Source organism: Lutra lutra, chromosome 10 (assembly GCF_902655055.1).
Source record: "Lutra lutra chromosome 10, mLutLut1.2, whole genome shotgun sequence".
NCBI classification, from domain to species: Eukaryota; Metazoa; Chordata; class Mammalia; order Carnivora; family Mustelidae; genus Lutra; species Lutra lutra.
Genome location: NC_062287.1, coordinates 60,215,455 through 60,241,112, shown reverse-complemented (window position 1 = coordinate 60,241,112; position 25,658 = coordinate 60,215,455). Strand labels below are relative to the sequence as shown.

The window sequence follows — 25,658 nt, the reverse complement described above, 5'->3', positions numbered from 1 at the left end:
CTGGAACTTAATTATGCAATTACAGAATTACAGAATGCTTCTCCTCCAACATTCCTTACCACCATACCAACTGGACTCCAGACTAATAACGGGATTACAATTGAAAAAGTTGAAAGATGCAGACTTTATTTCATGCTGAGCTTTTAGGGAAGCCCAAAGACAAGAGCAGCATCAACAAACAAACAACAAAAGGACACTAGAGGCATTTGAAGCCTCTGGCACCTATGGCTGCAACAAATATTAAACATACTTCAACCTCTAGCCTAGTTAACCTGCCAGTTCATTTATTTTTCAGCTTGATCACAAGTTCTGGTTTTAAATAATTGCAGAGTCCTGAGCTGTCTCACTGATTAAAGAAGCATTACTGGGGCAGAAAATCAAGACAAGAGCTCAGGGAAATCTCCCCAAAGTAGCCAGTTTCCCCTGAAGTCAGAGAGAAATGGACAGAGAGAAGGTTCCAGGGAAGCATAGGACATAAGTTTATTCTTTCTGTTCTCTCTGTGAAATTGCCCTCAGGAATTGTACTTTGGGATTGAGGTCTTAGTCCTATTGTAAATCCCTTGTTACCCTGTTCAGCTTCCTGAAATAACCACACATGTGTTTGGTCTCCTTTGGAAAACTAAGAACCAGAGGCTTGGTTATAATCCACTCAAGTGAGTTAAAACTGGCTGAGATGCTGTATCAACAACTGTATTTTTTTCTTCTTGACTCTGTTTTTGTCCCTGTCACCATCTTTAACTCAAGTATTAAAACTATTTTGACTCAAACTCTTTCCCTGTCTTGGGCTTAGTTCCTCTCTACAGGTCTTTCTTGGAGAAGAAGAAAGGGAGAGATGGATGTTATCTTGGAGGACCAAATCAGGGGAAAAGAGGGTGAAAAGGAGAATGGAAGCAAAATTGTGTTGAGGGCAGAGAAAGAGCCAACAATGGAAGGCTTTCTCAGGAACCAAGACACGTTATCACAAGTTCAGTGTACATTCCTCACTGATGACCCTTTCCTGACCTGACTCCACCCCTGAGGGACACAGCTCAGCCTTGACCAATGACTTCAAAGAACTAGGAGGAACAAGGGGCCAGAAGGTCAGCCTTAAAGAATAAAAGGTGACAGCTTCTAGCAACAGCACATACCTGCTTCTCTCTCTGACCACCTGTACGCTCCCAGACCTGACATCATGGTGCATTTTAGTGCTGAGGAGAAGGCTGCTATCACTGGCCTGTGGAGCAAAGTGCATGTGGAAGAGGCTGGAGGCGAGGCCCTCGGCAGGTAGGCACTGGGTTTCAAGGCATGGGAAAGGGTGGTGAATATGAGCCTGGCCAACTGACTGGGAAATGCTTCAAGATTTCTGAAAGTCTCTAATTTCCTATCACACAGGCTCCTGGTTGTTTACCCCTGGACCCAGAGGTTCTTTGACAACTTCGGCAACCTGTCCTCTGCCTCTGCCATCATGGGTAACCCCAAGGTCAAGGCCCATGGCAAGAAGGTGCTGACTTCTTTTGGAGATGCTATTAAGAACATGGACAATCTCAAGGGCACCTTTGCTAAGCTGAGTGAGCTGCACTGTGACAAGCTACACGTGGATCCTGAGAACTTTAGGGTGAGTCAGGAAGTGTTCATGTGCTCTTGTATTACTTTTCACTTTGATATAGTAAAGCAAGTCAAGTCTTTGATTGGAATGACTAACAAAAATTTCAGAAATTATGGGTCCAACTTAGTGTTAGAAGGACAGACCTCCAATGGGCATAACCAGGACCACCTTGATTCAAGACTAGTGACAATAAAGGGCTATTAGCAGCCAGAGTTTGCTTAAAACTTTTCAAGAACTTTTGTCTGAACTGGAAGTGTTCATCCTAGAGAATAACATCAAAGAATAGCAGACTTGTTCAAGGAGGAATGGAATTTGGTGTTTGGTAGATAAAGGCCCCATCTCAAGAAAGGAGAAATGTCTTATTTTATGTGGGTCCTGATGACAAAAGTTTAGGGAAAGATTTGGGGGGGGAAGTTTTAGACAGACTGTCTCAAAGAAATATACAACAAGTTCTCTAAAATATATTAAATTACCTGTCAATATTGTTACCAAATGGAGGCTTGTTCCTGCAATGATTGGAGACTTTAAATAATCTCAGTGTGGGAACCCATGCAGCCCTAAAATCCCATTATTACTGGAATTAGTCAATTGGTAGATAAGAGAGGGAGGGAGAGAGAGATATAAATAAAAATGGTGGCATGGGAGAGAGGATGGGAATCTAGGGAGGCAAGGAGTTAAATGGAAAGCTCACACTCATTACATTGAATTTAGGGAATAGCTTATCTGGACTTTTCGTAGGCACACCCCTTGGAGCAGTTTAAGGTGTGGGGTTGGCAGGGAGTGTAGGAATTGAGCCACTTTTTATGTAATTGTTTTTGAGAACTTCTACTCAACATGCCTATTTGTCATTTGTCTTTCACTTAACAGCTCCTGGGCAACGTACTGGTGATCATTCTGGCTTCTCATTTTGGCAAGGAGTTCACCCCTGAGGTGCAGGCCGCTTGGCAGAAGCTGGTGGCTGGTGTTGCCACTGCTCTGGCCCACAAGTACCACTGAGTCCTCTTTTCAGTTCAGCAGTACCCTTCTGTGCCCCCAGTGTTCTCCTGCATATGGGGATTCAGGTTTGGCCTTGAAAGCACAGCTTCCATTTAATAAAGCTCATTCTATTCCATAATCAGAAATTAATGTTATGTCTTCTCCATCTTTCACTCTTGTGTTAAAGGAGAGAAATTTCATTGGCTGAGGGGTGGGAGGAGACAGAAGAAATAAGAGCTCCTTTGGGAAGACAGATATTATGGGAGAATTCTAGAGGATCTGGGTGGATGCTGGAATTCAGAAGAAGTTTTCTGGGTTGGGCAAAGGGTTAGTCAAATGTCAGGAACTTACAGGGCAGTGTGGCAAAAAGTTACTGTAGATGGGGAAGGAAGGAGGTGCTAAGCATTACCTCAGATTTGTGGTACATGTCTCAGCTTTAAAACTGTTGCAGGGACCTAAAGTCTAGGCTAGAGTTACTTTTTCAATTTGCTTTAGTGTACATACTGAATGAGCTAACTTACCATATATTTTGTGAGGCTGAATTGGGCATAAGAGGATGAGTTTAGGGATGGCTGGGAGCTTTCCAGAAAATTTCCATGAACCAACAACAACCTCTTCTTTCCCAAAGGATTTTGTGGTCTCAATGGGGAGCCAAGGCTAAGACACATGAAATCATTGCATGTTATTTTATAATCAAATGTAACATGCTGATAATAAAGTTGGAGTTAGGATATTGTATGAATTTGTGGTAGGGAAGAATGACCAAGACTTCACATGGCAGATGAGATTCTAATAAAGGCTCCTAGTTTAAAACCAGTAAGTTAGGGCTTGGTGACTTGCAGGAAAATGGCTTTCTTGAAATAAAGGCAACAGTGAGACATAGGTAGAGCTTTAGGAAAGACAAGATAATGTTAGGCCATGAATATAAAAATAAAAAACTATTATTATGCTTTTGGCAAGAGTAAACAATAAATATCCTTAGAACTATAGTGACTCAAGGAATGGTAGGTGGTGATGGGGGGGGAGTAATCAACTTAATTCACACAAAATGAATTTAAAATTGCAGAGACTAAATCAGAACAACAGACATAATGGCCTAAACACAAGAAAAGCAGTGACAGCTGCAAAAAATGTGAAGGGCGACCAGAAGTAGAGTGAGAAAAAGATGACATCTGACTGTGGATGACAAGGAAGGAGCTGGTAGTCGATGACTGAAATCTCCCAGCCTGGGGGTGGGAAGGGGAGGAGCAAAATCTAACAAGAGGCACTGCACTGACTTGGGGACACTTGTGAGGAAATACATGAACTGAATTACTTTTGAGGGAGTCATTGCTAGGTTCCTTAGGAAATCCTGAACTCCAGTCCTTGAGTCAAATTTTCACATCAAGGCTCGAGACCTTCATATTTTACAAGTTAGTTTGCCATATCTTGGCAACTTTAGCTCTCAGGCATTTCATTGCCCCCATGCATTGATCAGAATTTGTCCTGTGAACTACCTTCTGATTTGGGCTTATGTCTCCACAACAGTGATGATAGGCAAATGATTACTTAGTTGCAGGTTGTCAACAGCACTGGTCCCAGAGCCCTGTAGCCTCTCTTTATGCCCCTCAGCAAAGGAAACAGAAGCTGTTCCTGGTGCTACACCTTTTACCCAGTCTATGAGTCAGTCAGTGTCAGTCAATAACAAACATGCATTTTTAATTGGATCAGTCTCATTTTCTCTTTCTCGCCTTTAACTCTTACTCTGTCTGTCACACCTGTCAAGGATGGTAATAATGGAGTGGTGGGCAGAAGATATGTTCTTTATCCCTTAAGGGTCTAGATTTCAATTTCAATGTTACCAGTTTAAGACCATTTAAATGGTAACAACTTGGGGCGCCTAGGTGGCTCAGTGGGTTAAAGCCTCTGCCTTCCGCTCAGGTCATGATTCCAGGGTCCTGGGATCGAGCCCCACATCAGGCTCTCTGCTCAACAGGGAGCCTGCTTCCTCCTCTCTCTCTGTCTGCTGCTCTGCCTACTTGTGATCTTTGTCTGTCAAATAAATAAACAAATAAAGTCTTTAAAAAAAATAAAATAAATGGTAACAACTTCATAACTGACACACACATGTGCATATGCACACCCAGATACAGGTCTGGGTGACTCAGCTTAATTTTTTTTTTTTAAGATTTATATGTTTATTTTAGAGAGAGAGTGAGCACAGGAGGGAGGGGTAGAAGGAGAGGGAAAGAGATTTCCAAGCAGACTCCCCACTGAGTGCAGAGCTCTACACAGGGCTCAGTCTCAAGATCCTGAGATTATGACCTGAGCTGAAACCAAGAGTCAGATCTTAAGTAGCTGAGGCATCCAGGAGCTCCTCAGACTTTAAATAGATGAGAAAAAAGACTTATTTATTATTGATAGACAATAAGATCCATGTGAGCAAAATAATATCATGATGACCAGGACGTTCTTGGAGATTCAGCAGTGATGTCATTACCAGGATGAAAACCTTATAGTGTCTTCTCACTCTCTACCATTGAAGACAAATCCCACGTTATTAGGTTTCTGCTTCCTGCAGCACCATTTCCTGCCTATCCTATCCACATGGAATTCTCAAAGAAGATGGCTTCAGTCTGATTAGAAATGAAGAGAAGTGAAACAGCAAGGGAGGATAGATCTAATTCATGCCATAGACAACTCCCTGAATCTGAAGCCCATGCCATGGAATCTTCTGCTACTCTGTGCACAGAACACATGCTAGCACCCTTCCCTGCCCCAGCCTCCCAAACACCTGTATTTCTTGAGACAAATTGGTAGATATATGAAATCTGCCAGATGGTTGTCTGTTGACTCTGAGGGAGTACCTTTTGCTGCAGTAAGTGTGCTGACTATTAAATGGATTAAAAAACAGTGGAGGCACACCCAACCCTGCCCTAATTTACTTATTTTGCTTCCTTGTGATGTTGGATAGAGGCATTATTACTATTTTGAGAAATATTAAATTGTGTGTCCTATGTAATCCTTTTTTAAAATTTTAAAATTTATTTTTTTTTAATTTAAATTCTGTTAGTCAATATACAGTACCATCTTAAATGATTTGAGAACAAAGAAGGGCTGTGGCTTCCTCCCTATAAAACTGGCTGAGTAACAGAATGATACATTGTCACAAACTCCTCACTCAATGCCTAAGACATTTACAATTCGTCCTTTTTTATTATCATTATGTTATGTTAGTCACCATACAGTACATCATTAGTTTTTGATGTAGTGTTCCAGGATTCATTGTGTATGACACCCAGTGCTTCATGCAATACATACTCTCCTTAATACACATCACTGGGCTAACCCATCCCCCCACCCCCCTCCCTTCTAAAACCCTCAGTTTGTTTCTTAGAGTCCATAGTCTCTCATGATTTTCTCCCCATCCGGTTTCTCCCAATTCACTTTTCCTTTCTTTCTCCTAATATCTTCCATGTTATTCCTTATGTTCCACAAGTAAGTGAAACCTTATGATAGTTGACTTTCTCTGCTTGAATTATTTCACTTAGCATAATCTCTAGTCCTTTCCATGCTGATGCAAAAACTGGGTATTCATCCTTTCTGATGGCTGAGTAATATTCCACTGTATGTATGGACCACATCTTCTTTACCCATTCGCCTGCTGAAGGGCATCTCAGCTCTTTCCACGCTTTGGTTATTGTGGACATTGCTGCTGTGAACATTGGGGTGCACATGGCCCTTCTTTTCGCTACATCTGTATCTTTGGGGTAAATACTTAGTAGTGCAATTGCTGGGTCATAGGGTAGCTCTAATTTTAATTTTTTGAGGAACCTCCACACTGTTTTCCAAAGTGGCTGCACCAACTTGCATTCCCATCAACAATGTAAGAGAGTTCCCCTTTCTCCACAGTCTCTCCAACATTTGATATTTCCTACCTTGTCAATTTTTGGCATTCTAACTGGTGTAAGGTGGTATCTCAATGTGGTTTTGATTTGAATCTCCCTGATGGTTAATGATGATGAACATTTTTTCATGTGTCTGTTAGCCATTTGTATGTCTTCTTGGAAGAAGTGTCTGTTCATGTCTTCTACCCATTTTTTTGACTTGACTATTTGTTTTTTGGGTGTTGAATTTGAGAGCTTCTTTATAGATCTTGGATATCAGCCCTTTGTCTGTAGTGCCATTTGTGAATATCTTCTCCCATTCCGTGGGTTGTCTCTTTGTTTTGTTGACTGTTTCCTTTGCTGTGCAGAAGCTTTTGATCTTGATGAAAAGTTCATTTTTGTTTTTGTTTCCCTTGCCTTTGGAAACATATCTTGAAAGAAGTTGTTGTGGCCCATGTCGAAGAGGCTACTGACTATGTTCTCCTTTAGGATTTTGATGGATTTCTGTCTCACATTGAGGTCTCTCATCCACTGGGAGTTTATATTTGTGTATGGTGTAAACAAATGGTTGAGTTTCATTCTTCTGTATATAGCTGTCCAAATTTCCGAGTATCATTTATTGAAGAGACTGTATTTTTTCCATTGGATATTTTTTTTCCTGCTTTGTCAAAGATTATTTGACCATAGAGTTGGGGGTCCATATCTGGGCTCTCTATTCTGTTTCACTGATCTGTTTTTGTGCCAGTACTATGCTGTCTTGATGATCACAGCTTTGTGATATAGCTTGAGATCAGGCAATGTCATGTCCCAGGTTTGTTTTTCTTTTTCAACATTTCTGTGGTGATTCAGGGTCTTTTATGATTCCATACAAATTTTAGGATGGTTTGTTCTAGCTCTTGAAAAATGTCATTGGTATTTTGATTGGGATGTCATTGAAACTATAGATTGCCTGGCAAGCACAACCATTTTAACAATGTTTATTCTTCTGATCCATGAGCATGAAATATTTTTTCCATCTTCTTGTGTCTTCTTCAATCTCTTTCATAAGTGTTCTGTAGTTTCTAGAGTATAGATCCTTTACCTCCTTGGTTAGGTTTATTCCAAGTTATCTTATGGCTTTTTGTGCTATTGTAAATGGAATTAATTCCCTAATTTCTCTTGCTACAGTTTCATTGTTACTGTATACAAAAACAACTGATTTCTGTGCATTGATTTTGCTTCCTGCCACATTACTGAATTGCTGTATGAGTTCTAGTAATTTGGGGGTGGAGTCTTTGGGGTTTTCCACATAAAGTATCATGTCATCCACTAAAAGAGAGAGTTTGACTCTTCTTTGTCAATTTTAATACCTTATATTTCTTTTTGTTGTCTGAATGCTGATGCTAGGACTTCTAATAGTATGTTGAATAATAGTGGCATAAGTAATATTTCTCAATAGTCTATACAAGCCACTTGAGCAAAATGTTTTGGTAATGAACAAGATATTCTTGCAATATTAATCTAGACAAGAGTACAAATGGATTAGAAATGGTATCCTTATCACAATTAAAATTCTTTAATGGTGGGATGCCTGGGTGGCTCAGCAGGTTAAGCCGCTTAAGCCTCTGCCTTCAGCTCAGGTCATGATCCTGGGGTCCTGGGATCATGTCCTGCATTGGGCTCCTTGCTCGGCAGGGAGCCTGCCTCTCTCTCCGCCTCTCTCTGCCTCTGCCTGCCTCTCTGCCTGCTTGTGTGCTTTCTCTCTCTCTTTCTGACAAATAAATAAATAAAATCTTAAAAAAACATTCTTTAATGGCTTCTCACTCAAGATAATGAAGATAATCCTAAAGAGATTTAAGCAGGTGCTACTTATGACGTCCTCTCTGACCATTCTCTTCTTTACTATTTCCATATCAACCCCACTGACCCAGTGTTTGTCTATATTCTAACTAGGTATATGTGTAGGTTGTGCACGTGTGTGAGTGTGTGTGTTTCCCGTGGAGCTTTAAATTTGCTATTCCAGGGCGCCTGGGTGGCTCAGTGGGTTGGGCCGCTGCCTTCGGCTCAGGTCATGATCCCAGAGTCCTGGGATCGAGTCCCGCATTGGGCTCGCTGCTCAGCAGGAAGCCTGCTTCCCTTCCTCTCTCTCTGCCTGCCTCTCTGCCTATTTGTGATCTCTCTCTGTCAAATAAATAAATAAAATCTTTAAAAAAAATTTGCTATTCCAACTGCCAGAACTTTTCTTTCTTAGTGTCTTTCCATGGCAACATCTTCATGTCATTATGGCCGCAGCTCAATTAGTGCCCCCCTTAAGAGATCATTGCTAACATAATTGTATCCCACTCACATCAATATGAATTTTCCTCAGAGCAAATAATAATATATGAAATGATTTTGCTGATTGATTAATTTACTCATTCTATCTATGTTTCCCTTTATAGAATATAGTTCTGAGAAAGCAGTTTTTCTCTCTGAACTATTTATCTTAAATCACCAGTACATAGAACAATCAATGATGCATAGAAGTTCAATGTATTTGTCAAAAGGATATTTGAAAAACACCCTTGGGGGCTTTTGTGAAGAACCAGTTTCATAGGTGGGAATTTAGGCAATGTCAGAAGGAGTGACACAGGGGGCACCTGGGTGGTTCAGTCAGTGGAGCATGCCTCTTGATATCAGGGTTGTGAGTTCAAGTCTTATGTAGGGTGTAGAGATTACTTAAAAAAAATAAAATCTCTAAAAATAACAACAACAAAAGAAAGAAATGGGAAGGATGGAAGGGTGGAATGGCTGTGGGCATGAAGGAAAGTCAGCATACCTTGGAAAGAGGTTTTCCTGAAAGCAAAGCGGGAAGCAGTGGTTACAGATGACTGTCAGACTCACTGTCTGTGTTTCTGGGAGCACAGGGAGGCTGTTCACAGAAATGAGGGATCACAGAAGTGCAATAGCCTGAAGGAGAGTGATTAAGAATCACATCTTAATCTTGTTAAGGCTTTCAGAGGCTTGCACACCAGCCTTTGAACCATGCTTCTAAGAGAGGCTCTGCACTGAATACATCCAATGTGCCACAAAGCTCCACGCTTGAAGAGATTCTAATCTGAGTTTCCCTTAGATCTGTGCCCTATCCATTAATCCCAATAAAAATGTTCCCATCTCATCATTAGAGTGTGAGAATTCACAAATTTTTGTTAACAACTCTAAAATAGCTATTCAGTTGTTGATACATTTCATTTTTCTGGCTTTAAACTTTTCCTGAGTCCCCATCAGTGAACAGACATAAGCTTCAGTTGAGATCATCAGGACTGAAAAGATTTTACAATTTTATAATAATACAATTTCAAATGAAAAATCATTTGAAGATAGATTCCCTTGAATCAAATTCACAGGTAACTTCTTGATCTGCATTTTTACTTGATCGCAGTTCTCTAGTCTCAGGGGAAAATAATCAAACCAGATTTATGAAGCTTCATGACTCCTGATCAGATAGCATCTGAGATCATGCATCACTTTCAGAGGAAAACAATTAGTATGAACTCTGATTCTGTCACACTGGAAGTGTGCCCTGTCAAAAACTGTAGTGAATTGGAGATAAAATGATCTAAAGTGTAGTGATGGCACCCCTATGACTATAGAGACCATTAGTCAGTGTAAAAAGAATCTTTTCCCCTTCAGAGTTTGTTTGTTTGTTTGACAGAGAGAGAGATCGAGCAAGAGAACATAAGCAGGGCGACCTGCAGAGGGAGAGAGAGATGCAGACTCCTTGCTAAGCAGAGAGCCCAATGCAGGGTTTGATTCCAGGACCCCCAGATCATGACCCAAGCCAAAGACAGATGCTTAACTGACTGAGCCACCCAGGTGCCCCTAGAGCTGTTTTACAACACATGAGTGAAAGCAAAGGAAGTACTTCCTGATGTAATTCTCAGACTAAAACCAACAGAAAAGTGGACCCAGCATTTTTGAGAATTGGCTCTTTAAAAATCAACGTGACCTGCCAGTGAATCTTCTACCACTGTTTTCACTGAGACGGAAGAGCTACACCAAACCAAAACCCTGGGCCCCCAGCCAGAACACACTCTTGTGCTGTGGAAAATATACATAGTCAGTTGTAGACACAAATACAGAGATAAACCATTTTTCCCAGACAAGCAGACATGTTTTATTTTAAATGGGCACATAGATAATAAGATGCATAGTTCTATATTTTATTACCTAACACTACTCTATTCTTGCAATCAAACTGGTGCTTTATGGGAACCATTTCTCTCTGACAATGTGGGCAATAGTGACCATGGGCCAGATCTGACCCACAGGAGATCTACTCAAGTTCAATAGTTCACTATGCCTGTGGCAGTCACTGCTAACTGAGGGAGACTTACACTGAAACCATCACAGCTCCTGTACTGGTAGCCAAAGAAATCCTAAATCTCTGAACTTTCCAGATTCTTACCCATGCTTCAGCTTTCATCGAAGGACATGTCTGGGAGAGTGATAAGAATTTCAGGGAAGACTGGCAAAGAGCACTGAAATTTTCCTTTGTGGGGTGGACAAAGAGTAACTAAAAGAAAAAGTGAATAGATAAATTTGGCATAACTGAGTTGAACAGGGGACATCACATACAAGGCCAGGGAGAAATATCTGTGTAGGTGTATGTTGGCTCTATATAAAGAAGGAACCTAGGGTTCATGAATATATTGCTAAGGTTATTCATATACTGGCTGGATATTTGTACAAAATTGTTCCCAGAGACCCATTTCATCCTTACACCCTATAAATCCTGAAGTGGGGCAGAGTGTCTCTGAGAGAAGGAAATGACAAGAACATGGGGCTTAGAGTGTACATAGAAAGAAAGCTGTGAATTTTTGTTTTTGAGCCCACAAAATATGTGGAAAGTTATTGGTGGTGAGAAGAAAGAAAAAGTGAAATCATGGCCACATATTAGTCTTGGAAGAACACACTTGTCTTTAGTGAGCAAGCAAGATGCCAGGCATGAGGGAAACTGACATTGGCCATGGTTCTGAATGGGAGTTGGGTAGCCAGGAACCTGGAGGCCCATCCGGAACTCTATTCATTGTAGGTATCTGTTACCTCTTGCCGCCTCCACAGCTCCTGGGAAACATGCTCTTGAATGCTTTGCCAGACCATTTTGGAGAGGAATTCACTCCCTCAGGTGCAGGCTGCCTGGCAGGAGATGGTGACTGGAGCAGCTAAGGCCCTGGCCCACCGAGATCCAGTAGCGTAAAGTCACCAGGAACAGCTTTGATTTTCAAACAATAGCAATGGCAGTGGTGGTATTAATAACAGTAGCAATAATAATAGGGTAATAATAGTATTCTGCTAAAGAATTCTTCAGTAATTGCCTTCAGTTCTACTTTTCTATTGTTTCTATACTTGTGAGAACCCCAGGAATTATATGTTGAACTGTTTGTGTATGTGTGTGTGTTTACACAATTTCCCCATTCAATTTTTGTATGAAGTAAAGATTTTGGCAAGAAAATAAAAAACAACAGGACAAAATGAAAAGCATGTGTGCCTGGGACATATACTTGGAGAGAACATACACTTGTGGGCTCTTCAGGTTAAAGCTGAAGACATGGGGGGATGTCAAGAGAGAGGATGGTGTCATGGGACAAGAAGTCCTCCAAACCAGATGATTATATGGGCCTTGGTGAAGAATCCAGCGAAGACCTCTCAATGGAGGTCGAGTACCAGTGTGGGGATTCTTCAGAGGAAAATTAACCCAAGTCTTAAAAAAGCAAGGTCTAGGCAAGGATTGTAATTCTATTCTCCTGATAAGAGGGAAGAATTTTCTAAAAGCTGCTTGTTTGTCACAAGCCCTTGTGAGGATAGATTAGGGGTGGGAAGGGTTGGAGGTCCAAGCAAGGGATGACTCTTTTTGAAATCAACTCCAAAGAACTAGCCTTGGGCTTTATGGAAGAATTTTATGGTTTAAGTGGTCAGAGCTGCTGAGGAATGCTTACATGCCATCAGGAGAGACCATGTCCCAGAGGGCAGATTTGCTGCAGTATTTAGAGAAGGGGCATCCCTATAAAGTGCTCAGAGAGGAGGGGATTTAGGTGGGGAAGATGAACAAGGAGAGGCTGAGAAGGCAGCCCAGTGCAGCAGATGAACTCTACAAGATTAAAAGGAAAATGAAAGAAATTGCATAGAACAGTTGGGGAGGATAGATCACAGGAATATTGGTAGGGCTGGAAGTTAACTCGGGATTATAAGCAAGGCTGTAATGTGTTGAGCAGGGCAGTTAGGAGATTAGCCTGGCTGTGGGTGTTGAGTAGATTAGGGATCATGCTGATGCCACATTTACAAATCTCTACTGGTTGCCCATGCCTTAGTGTAAAATACCCACTCTACCCTCATGTGACCAAACAGTGAGGCCCCAGGCCAATCTCTCCAACTCTGTTCCCTCCTACTCTTCTCCGCAACATCTCTCTTGAACCATGTTATGACTTTCTCTAAAGGAAATGTCAGATTTGCTTTTTCTTTCTTTCTTTTTCCTTTTCTCTCCAGCCTCTAGTTTTGTACCTGCCCTTCCCTGCTTCTGGGAACTTATTTCATCAAATGACTTATGCCTGGCTCCATCTTGTCTTTAAGGTCTCTCTTCAAATGTAACTTCCTTTAGGAACTCTATCCTTATATATATATTTTTTTTCCTCTAGTCCCTTGCTACCATATCATCAGATGCATTTTTTTCTTGTCATGTAACACCCATCTGAGATTCTCTTCTTCATCGATTTAATTGTTAGTGTTGGTCACCCCAGCCCCTAGAACATGAGCATGACAACACTATATATGCTGTTTTGTTTTTCCAAGATTCCCAGTTTTTAGAACAATGCATGGCATGATTGGCCTCAGTAGATATTCATTTTCTTATTTTTTTACCTTTTTTTTTTTTTTTTCTTTTTGAGAGGGAGAGAGAGCTCGTGAGCCTGGGAGGAGAGGCAGCGGAAGAGGGAGAAGCAGGCTCCCAGCTGAGTAGGAAGCCTGGCGTATGGCTCAATTCCAGGACCCTGGGATCATGACCTGAGCCAAAGGCAGACAGTTAACCAACTGAGCCACCCAGGTGCCCCGATATGTGTTTTTTAAATATGTGATGAATGACTGTTAAACTGTTAGATGACCATGATGATGAGCTAGCACTGATGTGATAAGTCTCCAGACAACAGTTGGAACAGTGAGCATGGAGGTCAAGTGTGGAACAGCCATGAAGGAGAAGAATCAAAAAGTCTTGGAAAGTAATTGTCTAGAGAAGATGAGAGAAAGGCAGGAGTGGAGGTAATTGTCACAATCACTATCTGGTTTGCTGGGAAGATGGAAGGCTGTTTGCCAACATTCAAGTTGCAAATGTCCCTGACTCTGAGGGGTTGTAGTGTGAACACACCAGGCAGACGAGCACCAGCACCATCAGAGAGTATGGACTCTGAGCCGTTCCCTCAGACCATGCCCACAGCTGAAAGGAAGTGGGATTGCTGGCTGTGGTCAAAGTTTCCTCGCTTTATTTCCTTTCATTGACTTATTTTCTTGAAGAAATCTTTTGGGGATTGATTCACACTTTTTTTTTTAAAGATTTTATTAATTTATTTGACAGACAGAGATCACAAGTAGGCAGAGAGGCAGGCAGAGAGAGAGGAGGAAGCAGGCTCCCTACTTACCAGAGAGCCTGATGCGGGGCTCCATCCCAGGACCCTGAGACCATGACCTGAACCAAAGGCAGAGGCTTTAACCTACTGAGCCACCCAGGCACCCCCCTCTTTTTTTTTTTTTTTCTTTTTTAATATTTCTGTACCAAGTGTTCACATCGTCACAGCTTGGGTCTGAGAGCTCACTGATCATCAAGTCTGTCATGGTAAACTAGACTCTGGCACCTTAGCAATTCTTATCCATATTTTATTTTTTTTTGTTTTATTTTGTTTTTCTCCATTTTATTCTTTTGATCATTCTGCTACTTTTAAAAGATATTTTTCAAAGACATTTCTCCAAATGCTGTAATTCAATTAGCTCTTTATGAATGACAGAGGTTGTGATAATAAAAATTCTGCATCTTAGAGGCACCACAGTAAACTACCAAGCATAGTAATGGCAGAACAATCCACATTTTAAATATAAGTTTTTTCCAAGATGAATTGATAAAAGTTTTCACTATCTCAAAAGATTTCTTTTCTAATAGCAGAAATTAAACATTAATTTATTGAGTTGAACTCTTTAAATTTTAGTGTACCTTTGTAAATATGCAGGGAGATTATTTCTTAAACTGTTTTTCTTTTCTTTTCTTTTCTTTTTTTTTTTTTTTGTGAGATTGGTGAGAAACAAATCAACCAGCTGCCTGGAGCTCAAAATGTGAGAGTAATAAACTCTGAAAGAAAAAAATAAGATAAAGTAAGTCATTCCCTCTCTCCCCAGAAGTGTGCCTTGTTTAGACCAATGAACGCTTGTTTGAGATGCACAATACCAAAGTACCTTAAGTGACAGGGGCAGTAGTGTGTGGAATTCTATCAGTGAAGATTGCCTCTGCCTCATTACATATGAGGAATAGTTAAGCACAACAAGGCAGAGGATCCAGCAAATGCCAAAGACAGCTGCCTTAATCAATTGCTATTGCCACAGAGCCTAATATTCTCTCCATTGAACACACAATTCTTCCCAATACTCAATTGTGTATTTTCTGACACAAGGAGTGGATACATGGTATTGGCCAGACACAGTGCTATATAGTCAGAGTGGAAAAAAAGGTACTCAAACAAGTACATGTATTTTAATAGAACTCAGCCATAATCATATAATACTAGTTCTCTAAATTACCCAGTTTTTACCTGCTCTATTTCAGAACTGATGCTACATTGGAGTCTTTTCTTCTTATAAGAACTATAAAAGCATGAGCCCCATCTAAGCTTTAGAAAAAATGGTGACCAGGAAAAGCTGTGGCTTCTTTTATATCCAGGATGAATGACTGAATGATATCTTGTAAACATCTGACACAATGCCCAACAGATTTATAATTTTTACCTCTCTTAATTCTAGTCATGCCTCATGGTCAGCCCACAAGGTCACCTCAGAGATAATGGGGTGGGGAGCTTGAGATAGGAGATGCCTAGTAGATGGCGGGGAAAGGACAGCAGAATCCCCCTGATAGAGCCTTCCAACGCTATCAGAGACCCAGATGTCCATCCTGCTGACCCTCCCTTGTCCAAACCCCACCCCTCGTGGTGACAACCCACTGTTGACCAATGGTCTCATTTCATTGGGAGAAGCAAGGGCTTGGAAACAAGAAATGAGGAATAAAAGGCACACAGAGAAGTAGCACCACAGACTCACTTCTGGCACATTACTGGTTACCAGTAAGCTCCCAGACACCATGGTACACTTTACTGCTGAGGAGAAGGCTGCTGTTGTTAGCTTGTGGGCCAGGGTGAATGTGGAGTTGGTTGGAGGCGAGGTGCTGGGAAGGTAGGCACCGGAGGGGGAAAGAAAGGCAGTATTCCTGGAGGGGTATTGGTCAGTTTTCTTACCTACTCTGACTTCCCATCTCGTTTGTGACTGTGAACATCCCATAGGCTCCTGGTTGTTTATCCATGGACCCAGAGGTTCTTCGACAGTTTTGGCAACTTGTCCTCTGAGTCTGCAATAATGGGCAACCCCAAGGTTAAGGCCCATGGCAAGAAGGTGCTGACCTCCTTTGGAAATGCTGTTAAACATATGGATGACCTCAAGGACACCTTTGCTGAGCTGAGTGAGCTGCACTGTGACAAGCTGCATGTGGATCCTGAGAACTTCAAGGTGAGGTCTGGGCATGCCTGTGCTTTGTTCTTTCATCCTAGATATTTACAGTGTAGATATGTTAGAAAACACAGATAGTTAAGTCTGATCCCATAAAAGCATTTCTTTGGGACATTATATTTCAAGGAAAGGCTTGATTTTGGTAGTTAGGTTGTTCTAAAGATCATAGGTAAGGCCAAGCAGGGTAATTACTGTGACCAGTGGAGGCCACTGGTCATCTTACATTTCTAAAAAAATACATGTGTGAAGAACACTGGCCAAGATTGAGTTAAATGTTTTTGGCTGGGAGAATACAATTACAGCAAGAATATCTTGCTTTTGGTAACTGAAGTTTTCTCTAAAAATGATGAATACATTTCTGAATGATTCTTGAGTTTAGAACCAGGACTAAGCAAGACAAAATAAGATTAATCTTTTCAATGGACAATTCTGTCCCCTGCCCCTTTTAGCAGTGATGAAATGCTCTTGTATACATGGTTCAAGATTCTTTGTCATGGGAGGGTCCAAACAATTTGAATGAATATATTATCTGGGGACTAAGTCTATCTATAGTAAGGCCCCTTGCAGTCCTCTAATCCTACTTTTAAAAAAGACAGAGTTTCTAGAAAAGAGAAGCCATCCATGGCAATGTTTTGGGCTCAGAAGTTGACAGGGCAAATGACAGAAAGATAGAGCATGATGGGTGGTACAGGGCTGGGAGTCATATTGATGCCAATGTCCTACATATCATGGTATATATTTGTGGGATCAGGGTCCTGAAAGTTGCTCAGTCTCTTATCAGGAAGAAAATCAATGTGGCCAGCTTGAAACTTTCTGTTCACTAGGCACTTTTTTCTTTTTATCCTACTCTTTCCCCAGCTTCTAGGCAACATGATACTGATTGTCTTGGCAACACACTTCAGCAAGGAGTTTACCCCCCAGATGCAGGCTGCTTGGCAGAAACTGACAACAGCTGTGGCTAACGCTCTTGCCCACAAGTACCACTGAAGCTCCAATCCAACTACTTCAGTGCCTGCTAGAGGGCCTGAGTTCCAAGAGTCTGTCTCCCGAAGACGGCCACAGTGCCCTGCCTCCAGACTTACCTGCTATATGATAAAAATAAAATAAAAATTGTGCTCTGTAATGAATTTCTTTGTCTTATCTCTCTGTCTTTACCTTTTATGTTGATTCAACAAAAGAAAGCACTTCTTTAGGGAAGGGGGTTATTTGGGGAAATAGAAGATTCTGCAAGATTTGAGTGGCTTCAAGGGGCAGTTACTTCTAGGAAGGGAAAGTAGGCTTGAGCTGAATAGTGTCTTCAGAACAAGGGAGTGCATGGAGGTACTCTTGGGAAACGCAAGAAGATGGTCGATATAGTGAGTAGGGGCACATTAGAACTTCAAGTAGGGGACCTGTCTATGCTTCTATTTTTATAATCTCAGAGTTTTTGATGTTGTATTTTATTTATATTAAATAATATAAGAAACACATTTTTATTATCTGTAAGAGAGTGGTGAAGGAGCTTTCCAGAGACCCAGGCAAGGACCATGCTCTAAACTTTCCCTAGTGTCTTCAGTGGTATTAATGGAGGAACTATCCCTAAAGCATAGGAACTAACTGCCTTGCTTTGAAACTGTACCTTATCTGCTAGCTCTGTGACCTGGAACATATTTCCAATTCCATTAAATCTTTGGTGTAGATAAAAGGTCATTTATGTGGGAAAATGACAAATTTAGGAAATAGCATGCTGGGTCAAAGTGACAGGAGAGAAATTAGGCCCTTAAAAGCCATGCAATGGGGATGCCTGGGTGGCTCAGTCTGTCAAGCATCTGCCTTTAGCTCAGGTCAGGATACCAGGATCCTGGCATCCAGTCCTGCATTGGCTCCTTGCTCATCAGGAAGCCTGCCCCTCCCCCTGATTGTGTGCTCTCTCTCTGACATATAAATATAACCTTAAAAAAAAAAAGCAGTACAGTGGTATAGAATAAGGGACACCACTGCCCGGAAAAGCAGGAAAAGAAGCTATTATAAGCAAAGTACCAGTGAAATTTCTTGCACACAAGAGTAACATAGTGAATAGCGAATTTTAGGGGAACTGATCCACATGTGGATGTAGAACTGACAAGGTAGGATCTAGCTTGCATCTAGCCACAGGAATGTACTGAGATTATAATGAGATCAAAGGACTAAACTTCACAGAAGCACTGATACTAAGAACAACTCAAATAAGGGGCCATTGTGACCAAGATACCACTGGACTTGGAACTGAGTGCAGTAGAGAGTGATGAGATCACTGATGAGAGCCAGGATTCCTGTCTCATGAATGAAAAGAGGAAAGTCTATTTTCAGAACAGAAAACACCTAGAGGTCTCTTGTGTGGAGCTGGCAACTATGCACTTCCACTTTTGTGGCCATCACTTCAAAGTCTGCACCCGAGTCCCTGGCGTAGAAGTGAAAAGTCAGGGCCTTGGGATTAGCAGTAAAAGATGAAACCAGCCCCCATCACCTTGAAAAGTTTGGTTAACATTTTCCAGAATGAATTTCCTATTTGTAAAATGGAATAAAAATCCCTACCTCACAAGTATGTTCCAAGGTTTTAAGGAGATCACTGTGAAGTGCTTTGTCTGTCATTATTGAGAGGTAGTGGTAGCAGTTTATACAATATATTCTGATCTGTTCCTCTGTGCTCTGTTCCACTGTGTATTCTAGACCTGACTGTATTCTTTATGAGTTCCAGACCCATATTCCTAACTATGTGATGTCCATATTTGATTGCTCAAGAGTGCTTCAAATACAGTATGTTCAAAAAACCTCCAGCTGTTTCCTAATCTATCCCTGCTAATCTGTTTCCCAGCTAGGGAATAACGCATCATACATTGCTTGAGCCTGAAAATAGAAATGGTTTTTTACCATCCCACCCTGATTATAATATCATCTTATTTGTCTCCCATTTATTTTACCCCTTAAATCTATTAATATATGGAAGCCATAATAATTTTTTAAAAAATACAAATCAAATCATGTCACCCACATCCTTGCAGTTTTCTATAGCTTTTCTTGGCTTTCAGGTTAAAGACAGATCATGTATAACAGTTTTAAGATCATTCATGGCTCTTCTGCACCTTTCTATCATATAACACTCCTCCTTGTGAGCTGAATTACAGTTACATTTCCTGATTTTTGCATATAAATCATATACACTGAATCATTGACTCTGGTTTCATTTTTTTGGTTGTTGTTTAAAGAGAGAGTGAGAGAGAGTGCCTGTGCCTACAGATTGGCGAGCAGCAGGAGGTGGGCTAGGGGGAGGAAGAGAGAGAATCCCAAGCAGGCTCCATGCTCAGCACAGAGCCCACCATGGGGTTTAATCTTACAACCATCATGAGCTGAGCCAAAACCAAGAGTTGAACACTTAACTGACTGAGCCATCCAGGAACCCCTGTAGTTACTTTTAACCTATGTTATGTTGTACAATTCATCTGTATTTCTGCAAGCGAAGCAGTAGTTGATTCTTTTCATTGTGTAATATTTCATTCTTTCTCTATATCATAATTTATCTGTTTCACTGAACGAAGACCATTTAAATTGCTAGAAGCTTGGGATCCTCATACATACTGTTGTTACGGTCTTTGGACTCAAATAAGCATGCATTTCTGAATTTCTAGAAGAATTATCACTAGCTTATTGGTTTTGCATATATTCTGCTTTAGTAGCTACTACCAAATATTTTCTAAAGCAGTTATACCATTTAACACTGTCACCAGCAAAGCCTGAGAGTTTTCTTGGTCTATATCCTCATAAATTTTGAAATTGCTTATCTTTCACCTCCTCTTCTTTATATTTTTTACCTTCTGACTTCCATCCCATTTCATTCTCTTTATTTCTGTTGGTGAGTCCCTCCCACTTTTCCTCCCTCCCTTTTTTCCTCTCTCCCTCCCTCCCTTTCTACCTCCCTCCTTCCATCTAGCTGTACTAGAGGGCACGTATCTGTAGGTAAATTAATATTATATTGAATTCAGAAAAGACAAAAATTCCCTTTGAATCTTCACTTCTAGGTCTAACTCTACTTTTTTCCTGACGACACAGTTGGAAATTTCTGTACCTGCATTTTCCCAGAAACCCTGTCTGACTTAACCTGGTTAAAAATGATAAAGCTTCATTGCAAATCCTCTGCATTCTTTCTTTGGTCATATCATAGTTTTAAATTATCATGTTATACGTTCTGATACTTTTTTCTTTCTCTCTCATTACATTGTTTCCATTAAATCCATGCTTCCCTGATCTATTTCAGTGGATGGTAGAGAAAAACATTCATTAATTTTTCATTCTTTCAATGGACATTTATTTCAGGGAAGGAATGAAAAGAAAAAGTTTTGTTACTAGAAGCATTTATCCAAAGAAGGAAAAAGAAACCAAGTTAAAAGTATGGCAAAACCTTTATTCATTCCAACCACTTACAAATATCTCTAGAGACAAAGTGAAGACCAACATAGAGTAAATTTGATAACATTTCTGTTCTCTAGGCCTGAGTTTTCTTATCTATGAAGTGGGAGAACTAGATGAGTTAAATGCTGAGACACATTCCACTATATCAGACTAGCATTTGCATATGAATGAGAGTGGTAGTATACTTAAAAAGTCACTGCTGAAGGGGGATGAACTAGGGAGAGAAAGCAGAGATTCTGAGTCAAGACAGACTACCTAGTACGCCACCCTCAGGGCAACTAAAGGGAACTGAGGAATGAGGATGTAACCTACATTCCAAACCAATAAGATTTTGCTCTGTCCTGGGCCAATCTGCTCACAGCAGCAGGGAGGGCAGATCAGGGCTGGATATAAAAGGATGAACAGGGCCAGTTGCTCCTTATACTTGCTTCTGACACAACTGTGCTCACTAGCAACCACAAGGAGACACCATGGTGCATCTGACTGGTGAGGAGAAGGCTGCCGTCACCTCCCTGTGGGGCAAGGTGAACGTGGACGAAGTTGGTGGTGAGGCCCTGGGCAGGTTGGTATCCAGGTGGCAAAGCAGGCTGACAGAGAGTGAATGGAAGCTGGGCTGGTGGAAATGGCTCAGTCCCCTGGGTTTCTGACAGGCTCTGACTCCTCTGCCCTCTGTGCTGTTGTCATCCCTCAGGCTGCTGGTCGTCTACCCCTGGACTCAGAGGTTCTTTGACTCCTTTGGGGACCTGTCCTCTCCTGATGCTGTTATGGGCAACCCCAAGGTCAAGGCCCATGGCAAGAAGGTGCTGAACTCCTTTAGCGAAGGCCTGAAGAATCTGGACAACCTCAAGGGCACCTTCGCTAAGCTCAGTGAGCTGCACTGCGACAAGCTGCACGTGGATCCCGAGAACTTCAAGGTGAGTCCAGGATATGCTCCGTTTCCTTCCTTTGCGCTTTCTAGTCTTTCACTCTGCTTCTTTTGCCTACCTCTTCTCCCCCCACCTTCCTGTAGTAGGTATCATCATGGAATGCTTGTCAAAATTTACATAATGTCTATGTTTTCTTTCAGTATTCCGTATTGTTTCCTTTCTCCCAAACTTTCATTGTATCAAGCTCTTCACTTTACTAATCTGTTGCCCCTCTCTATTGCTCTTAACTTGTTTTTCCTACTCAATACCCAAATTATGCACACTAGCTCTCATCTTCACCTTCTATGCTTGGAAAATTCTTTCTGTCTCTCCATATGGGGATTGGCAGGGCTCTTCCAAGTAGAGGCTACAAATCATCTTAAAATTAAAGAGTAATGGGACATGTGATGTGATGAGCATAGGGTGTTATATGCAACTAATGAGTCACTGAAAATTATATTAAAAATTATATAAAAAATGAATGATGTATGATATGTTATCTAATTTAATTTAAAAAAGAAAAAGTGCATTTTTAGAGTCAATATTCAATGGAAAGGAAAGGAAATATCTGAAGATGATGGACCAGAAGTAGAGAAGTAGGGCAGTGAGTAGTTTCTAAAAGACATCCCATCATCATACTAAATAATCACTAATTATTAAGTATATGTATATTACATATTACACACACACACATATGTGTATGTGTGTGTGTATGTGTGTGTGTGTGTGTGTGTGTGTATATATATATATATATATATATATATATATATATATATATATAAAATATTCTTTATGCTGATGAAGATAACCTGAAGATCAGTTTGGGCTGGAGTGTGGAGTGTGGGCAGAAAATAAAATGATGGTTGGCTCAGTTTCTCAGAAGCCCAGCTTGATTTCTCTCTTAATCATGTATCTATGTCTATGCCTGTCTTCCCCACAGCTCCTGGGCAACGTGCTGGTGTGTGTGCTGGCTCACCACTTCGGCAAGGAATTCACCCCCTCAGGTGCAGGCTGCCTATCAGAAAGTGGTGGCCGGCGTGGCCAATGCCCTGGCTCACAAGTACCATTGAGACCTGGCCTGTTTCCTGGTGACCACTGGAAGACCCTGTTTCCCTAAATTCTGTCTTCTGAACTGGGGGAAATAAAGTCCACCATCAAGGGTAGGGTTTCTGCCTAATAAAGAACCTTCAGCTCATCTTCCTGATGCATTTCACTTATTTTATTTCATTTTATTTTATTTTAATTTGTCTGGGTATATGGCACATCCCTGAGGGTCTGCAGATAGGATGTTTTCCTGTTTTCTCCAATAGGTCCAGGGAAATTAGAATGGAAGGGGACCATACATCATACACATCACCAATGGTTGACACTTCTCCCTCCAGAACATAGACATGGTCAAGAAGGTTTTAAATATATGGAGAACACTGGCATTACGGGGCTCTGTGGAAGATTTGCAACCTCAGACACAGCTCTCAGGCTAATGCTTTGACCTATTTCCTACAATTAGTGAAAAGATGGTGCTCAAATAGAGACATAATGAATGATCAAGGCATTGTTGTGTTTCCTTTTCCCCTGCTTCCCTTGCCTGCAGTGTCACCAGCAATATCCTGCTCCATCAAGTGTGCCTGCTCTAAGGAATATCCTCCCTCTTTTACTTGCCCCAGACTCGTCCATAAAAAAAATGCCTGCCCCCACCCTTCCAGACAAACTACACACTTATCTGTTCACTTGTGATCCCTTGCACCCTGGCCTGAACGCACTTTCCAACATTGTCTAAGAAAATCTTTCCAACAAACCCTTCCCCTCTTCCTATTTTTCACATTTCTTCTTATCACCTCACACTCATACCCTATACTGTAAAAACACTGCTGCCTATTTCATACTGTCCAACGGGACTACCATGACTTGTGACTTTCCTTCATAAGCAGTAGATGAATATTTATTAACTGAAGTGGTTGGTGAGAGAATGAATGAATGAATGATTATTCTCTCTTGGAACTGCTGGAACTAGAAGACAATCTGAACCAGGGACCATGGGAGCGAGGTCCTTTTGTATTGATGTTCCGGTACACAAAGAGGAAAGGGAAACCCTGATCAGACATTTGCTTTCTGTTTGGAGCCCATCGGACATTTGGTCTTATGAACTAATGCCTTGTATATTTGTAAAGGCTCCCAGACTGAAGCCAAGACTGTGCTTCTAAGATGTACTGTCTCAAATTTAACTTGAGAAAATTTGCCCCTTTGCTCGCCATAAGTCAACACCTTGGCCCACATAATCAACAAAATCTAATTCTGAATGGTGATCTGAGCCCAACAGAGGAAATATTTGTGTGGTGATTATAGACTGAGATATTAATCATTCTGTAATTATTAGCACATATTTTATCAATCTCCTGGCTAGATTGTATTCGCCAGGTCCGTCCTGGTTCAAAACATCAAAGTATAAAAATTTGGCAAACTGGAGAAAAGGGGGAAAAAGTTCCTTATGTCTCTCTCTTGGGAACTTAGGGTGTGTGTGTATGTGTGTGCATGCACATCTGTGTGTTTGCGTGTTCACACGTGGGGGCATGTTCACACACGTGTATGTGTGCTGTTTAGTGTTCACTGGGGCTGGGACCAACCTAAAGCACACATCCTGTGAGGCCCTTTACAGGGTAGAAGTAAGGTTAAAGTGGTAAAGATGGCAGTGGGTCAAGAAGCTTTCTAGAATATTTGAATGTTGATCTGGATGTGAGACTGAGGCCCAGAACATAATAATATTTATCAGTTTATTCTTATTTTCATCTGATATGTCTGACCTATGATGTGTTATTATAACTTGAAGACTGTCCCTGCAGGGTAATGAGTTAAGAAAAGGGGAAGTCTGTCTCCCTCTACAGTCATGCTAAGTAGCAACGGTGATGGGAGAGAGAATAGCAACTCCTGTCCTCAAGCCAGGAGCAAGGTGGACACAGCAGTTGCCAGTGCAAAAGCTTGGTCCCCAGGTCATTCATGCCAAGAAGGCTGAGAGAGGAAGAGACAAAAAAACATAGGGGATCTCTTTCTGAGTACAGAGAATAGTAGGGAAAGTCCAAGTAGATGCCAGTTTCTTTCAGTCAAGATGGAAAAGTGGGGTCTTTACAGGATAGTATAAGCCTATATAATACTGTTATTTAGAAAGCTCTGAATTTCTCATGACAAAGTTTCCTGCAAAACACATGTCTAAACCTCCCTAGAAGAACTCCCTTTGCACACTTATACCTGAACTCTGACATCAGGGTTGTGAAATAGAGTCCTGAGAACAGCAGTCTGGATGTAAAACAATGGTAAAGCTAATGAAGTTTTAAATTTAGTAAAATGAAACTCAAAGTCCAAAGCTCAATGTGTGTGTGTGTGTGTGTGTGTGTGTGTGTCTGTCTGTCTGTCTGTCTGCCTGTCTGTATTTTTAAAAATTTAACACACTGGAAGTTCCCCTTTTCCTGGGAGTCAGCATGTGGAATCTTGCCCCAGGAATAGACCTGTAGTAAGAACATCTTTGCTTAAGGGTTTTAGAGAAGAATGAATACAAAGAGAGAACACTAGAAGTGGGCATGTAATTCTGACTTAACCTCCAGATTGCCAGACAAGAACCAAGCCTTTCCTACAGGTCTGAGAGTGACAAGGAGAGGTTGTTCACAAATACTGGCTGAGGTTTGGGGAAAGTGAAAAGGGAGAGGAATCCCTACATACTGAGCAATGATGGAGAAAGTAGTTTAGGGAATGGAGCAATGGAAGTGGGAATACAGGGAGTTCATTTCAAACAACTAGAAATAGAGAAGTCCTTCTCTTCTGGTTCACCTAGAAATGTTTTTGTAGTTGGGGTTTCTGAGTGTTAGAGGTGAAAGGATGAAAAATTTCTGTTAAATATTTATCACCAACAAAGACAAGCAAGATGATTTTAGACATTGGGGTGCCTGGATCAAAATAAGATTCTAAGGTGGAAGAAACACTGTAAGTTAAAAAATGCATGGTCCTTTCCTTGCTGAAAGAAAGTGGGAATTCAAGAGCAGGCTAAGCTGCAAGAGGTACAGGTGACGGGAAGTTGGAAGTAGAACCAGCAGGCCCTCCAGGAACTCTGAGATCCTATGCTGAATTCAGAAAGGCTTGCTGTTTTGG

At 41.2% G+C, this 25,658-nt stretch overlaps 3 protein-coding genes across 3 annotated transcripts; all 3 read left to right on the top strand.

Annotated features, from left to right (window-relative positions):
- Nucleotides 1–1,067: 1,067 nt before the first annotated feature.
- HBE1 (hemoglobin subunit epsilon 1) lies at nucleotides 1,068–2,706 on the top strand. The gene is made up of 3 exons (XM_047693877.1): nucleotides 1,068–1,263; nucleotides 1,372–1,594; nucleotides 2,453–2,706. Exons 1-3 carry the CDS (start codon nucleotides 1,172–1,174, stop codon nucleotides 2,579–2,581), a joined length of 444 nt encoding a protein of 147 aa, XP_047549833.1. The 5' UTR covers nucleotides 1,068–1,171; the 3' UTR covers nucleotides 2,582–2,706.
- Nucleotides 2,707–15,703: 12,997 nt separating this feature from the next.
- Nucleotides 15,704–17,262, top strand: LOC125079548 (hemoglobin subunit epsilon-2). Its single transcript, XM_047693230.1, has 3 exons — nucleotides 15,704–15,864; nucleotides 15,972–16,194; nucleotides 17,053–17,262. Exons 1-3 carry the CDS (start codon nucleotides 15,773–15,775, stop codon nucleotides 17,179–17,181), a joined length of 444 nt encoding a protein of 147 aa, XP_047549186.1. The 5' UTR covers nucleotides 15,704–15,772; the 3' UTR covers nucleotides 17,182–17,262.
- Nucleotides 17,263–21,020: 3,758 nt separating this feature from the next.
- On the top strand, nucleotides 21,021–22,719 carry LOC125079547 (hemoglobin subunit beta-like). Its single transcript, XM_047693229.1, is given in 4 exon segments — nucleotides 21,021–21,181; nucleotides 21,311–21,533; nucleotides 22,465–22,521; nucleotides 22,523–22,719. Coding segments are annotated over 4 exon segments (444 nt in total). The 5' UTR covers nucleotides 21,021–21,089; the 3' UTR covers nucleotides 22,595–22,719.
- The last annotated feature ends 2,939 nt before the right edge of the window (nucleotides 22,720–25,658 follow it).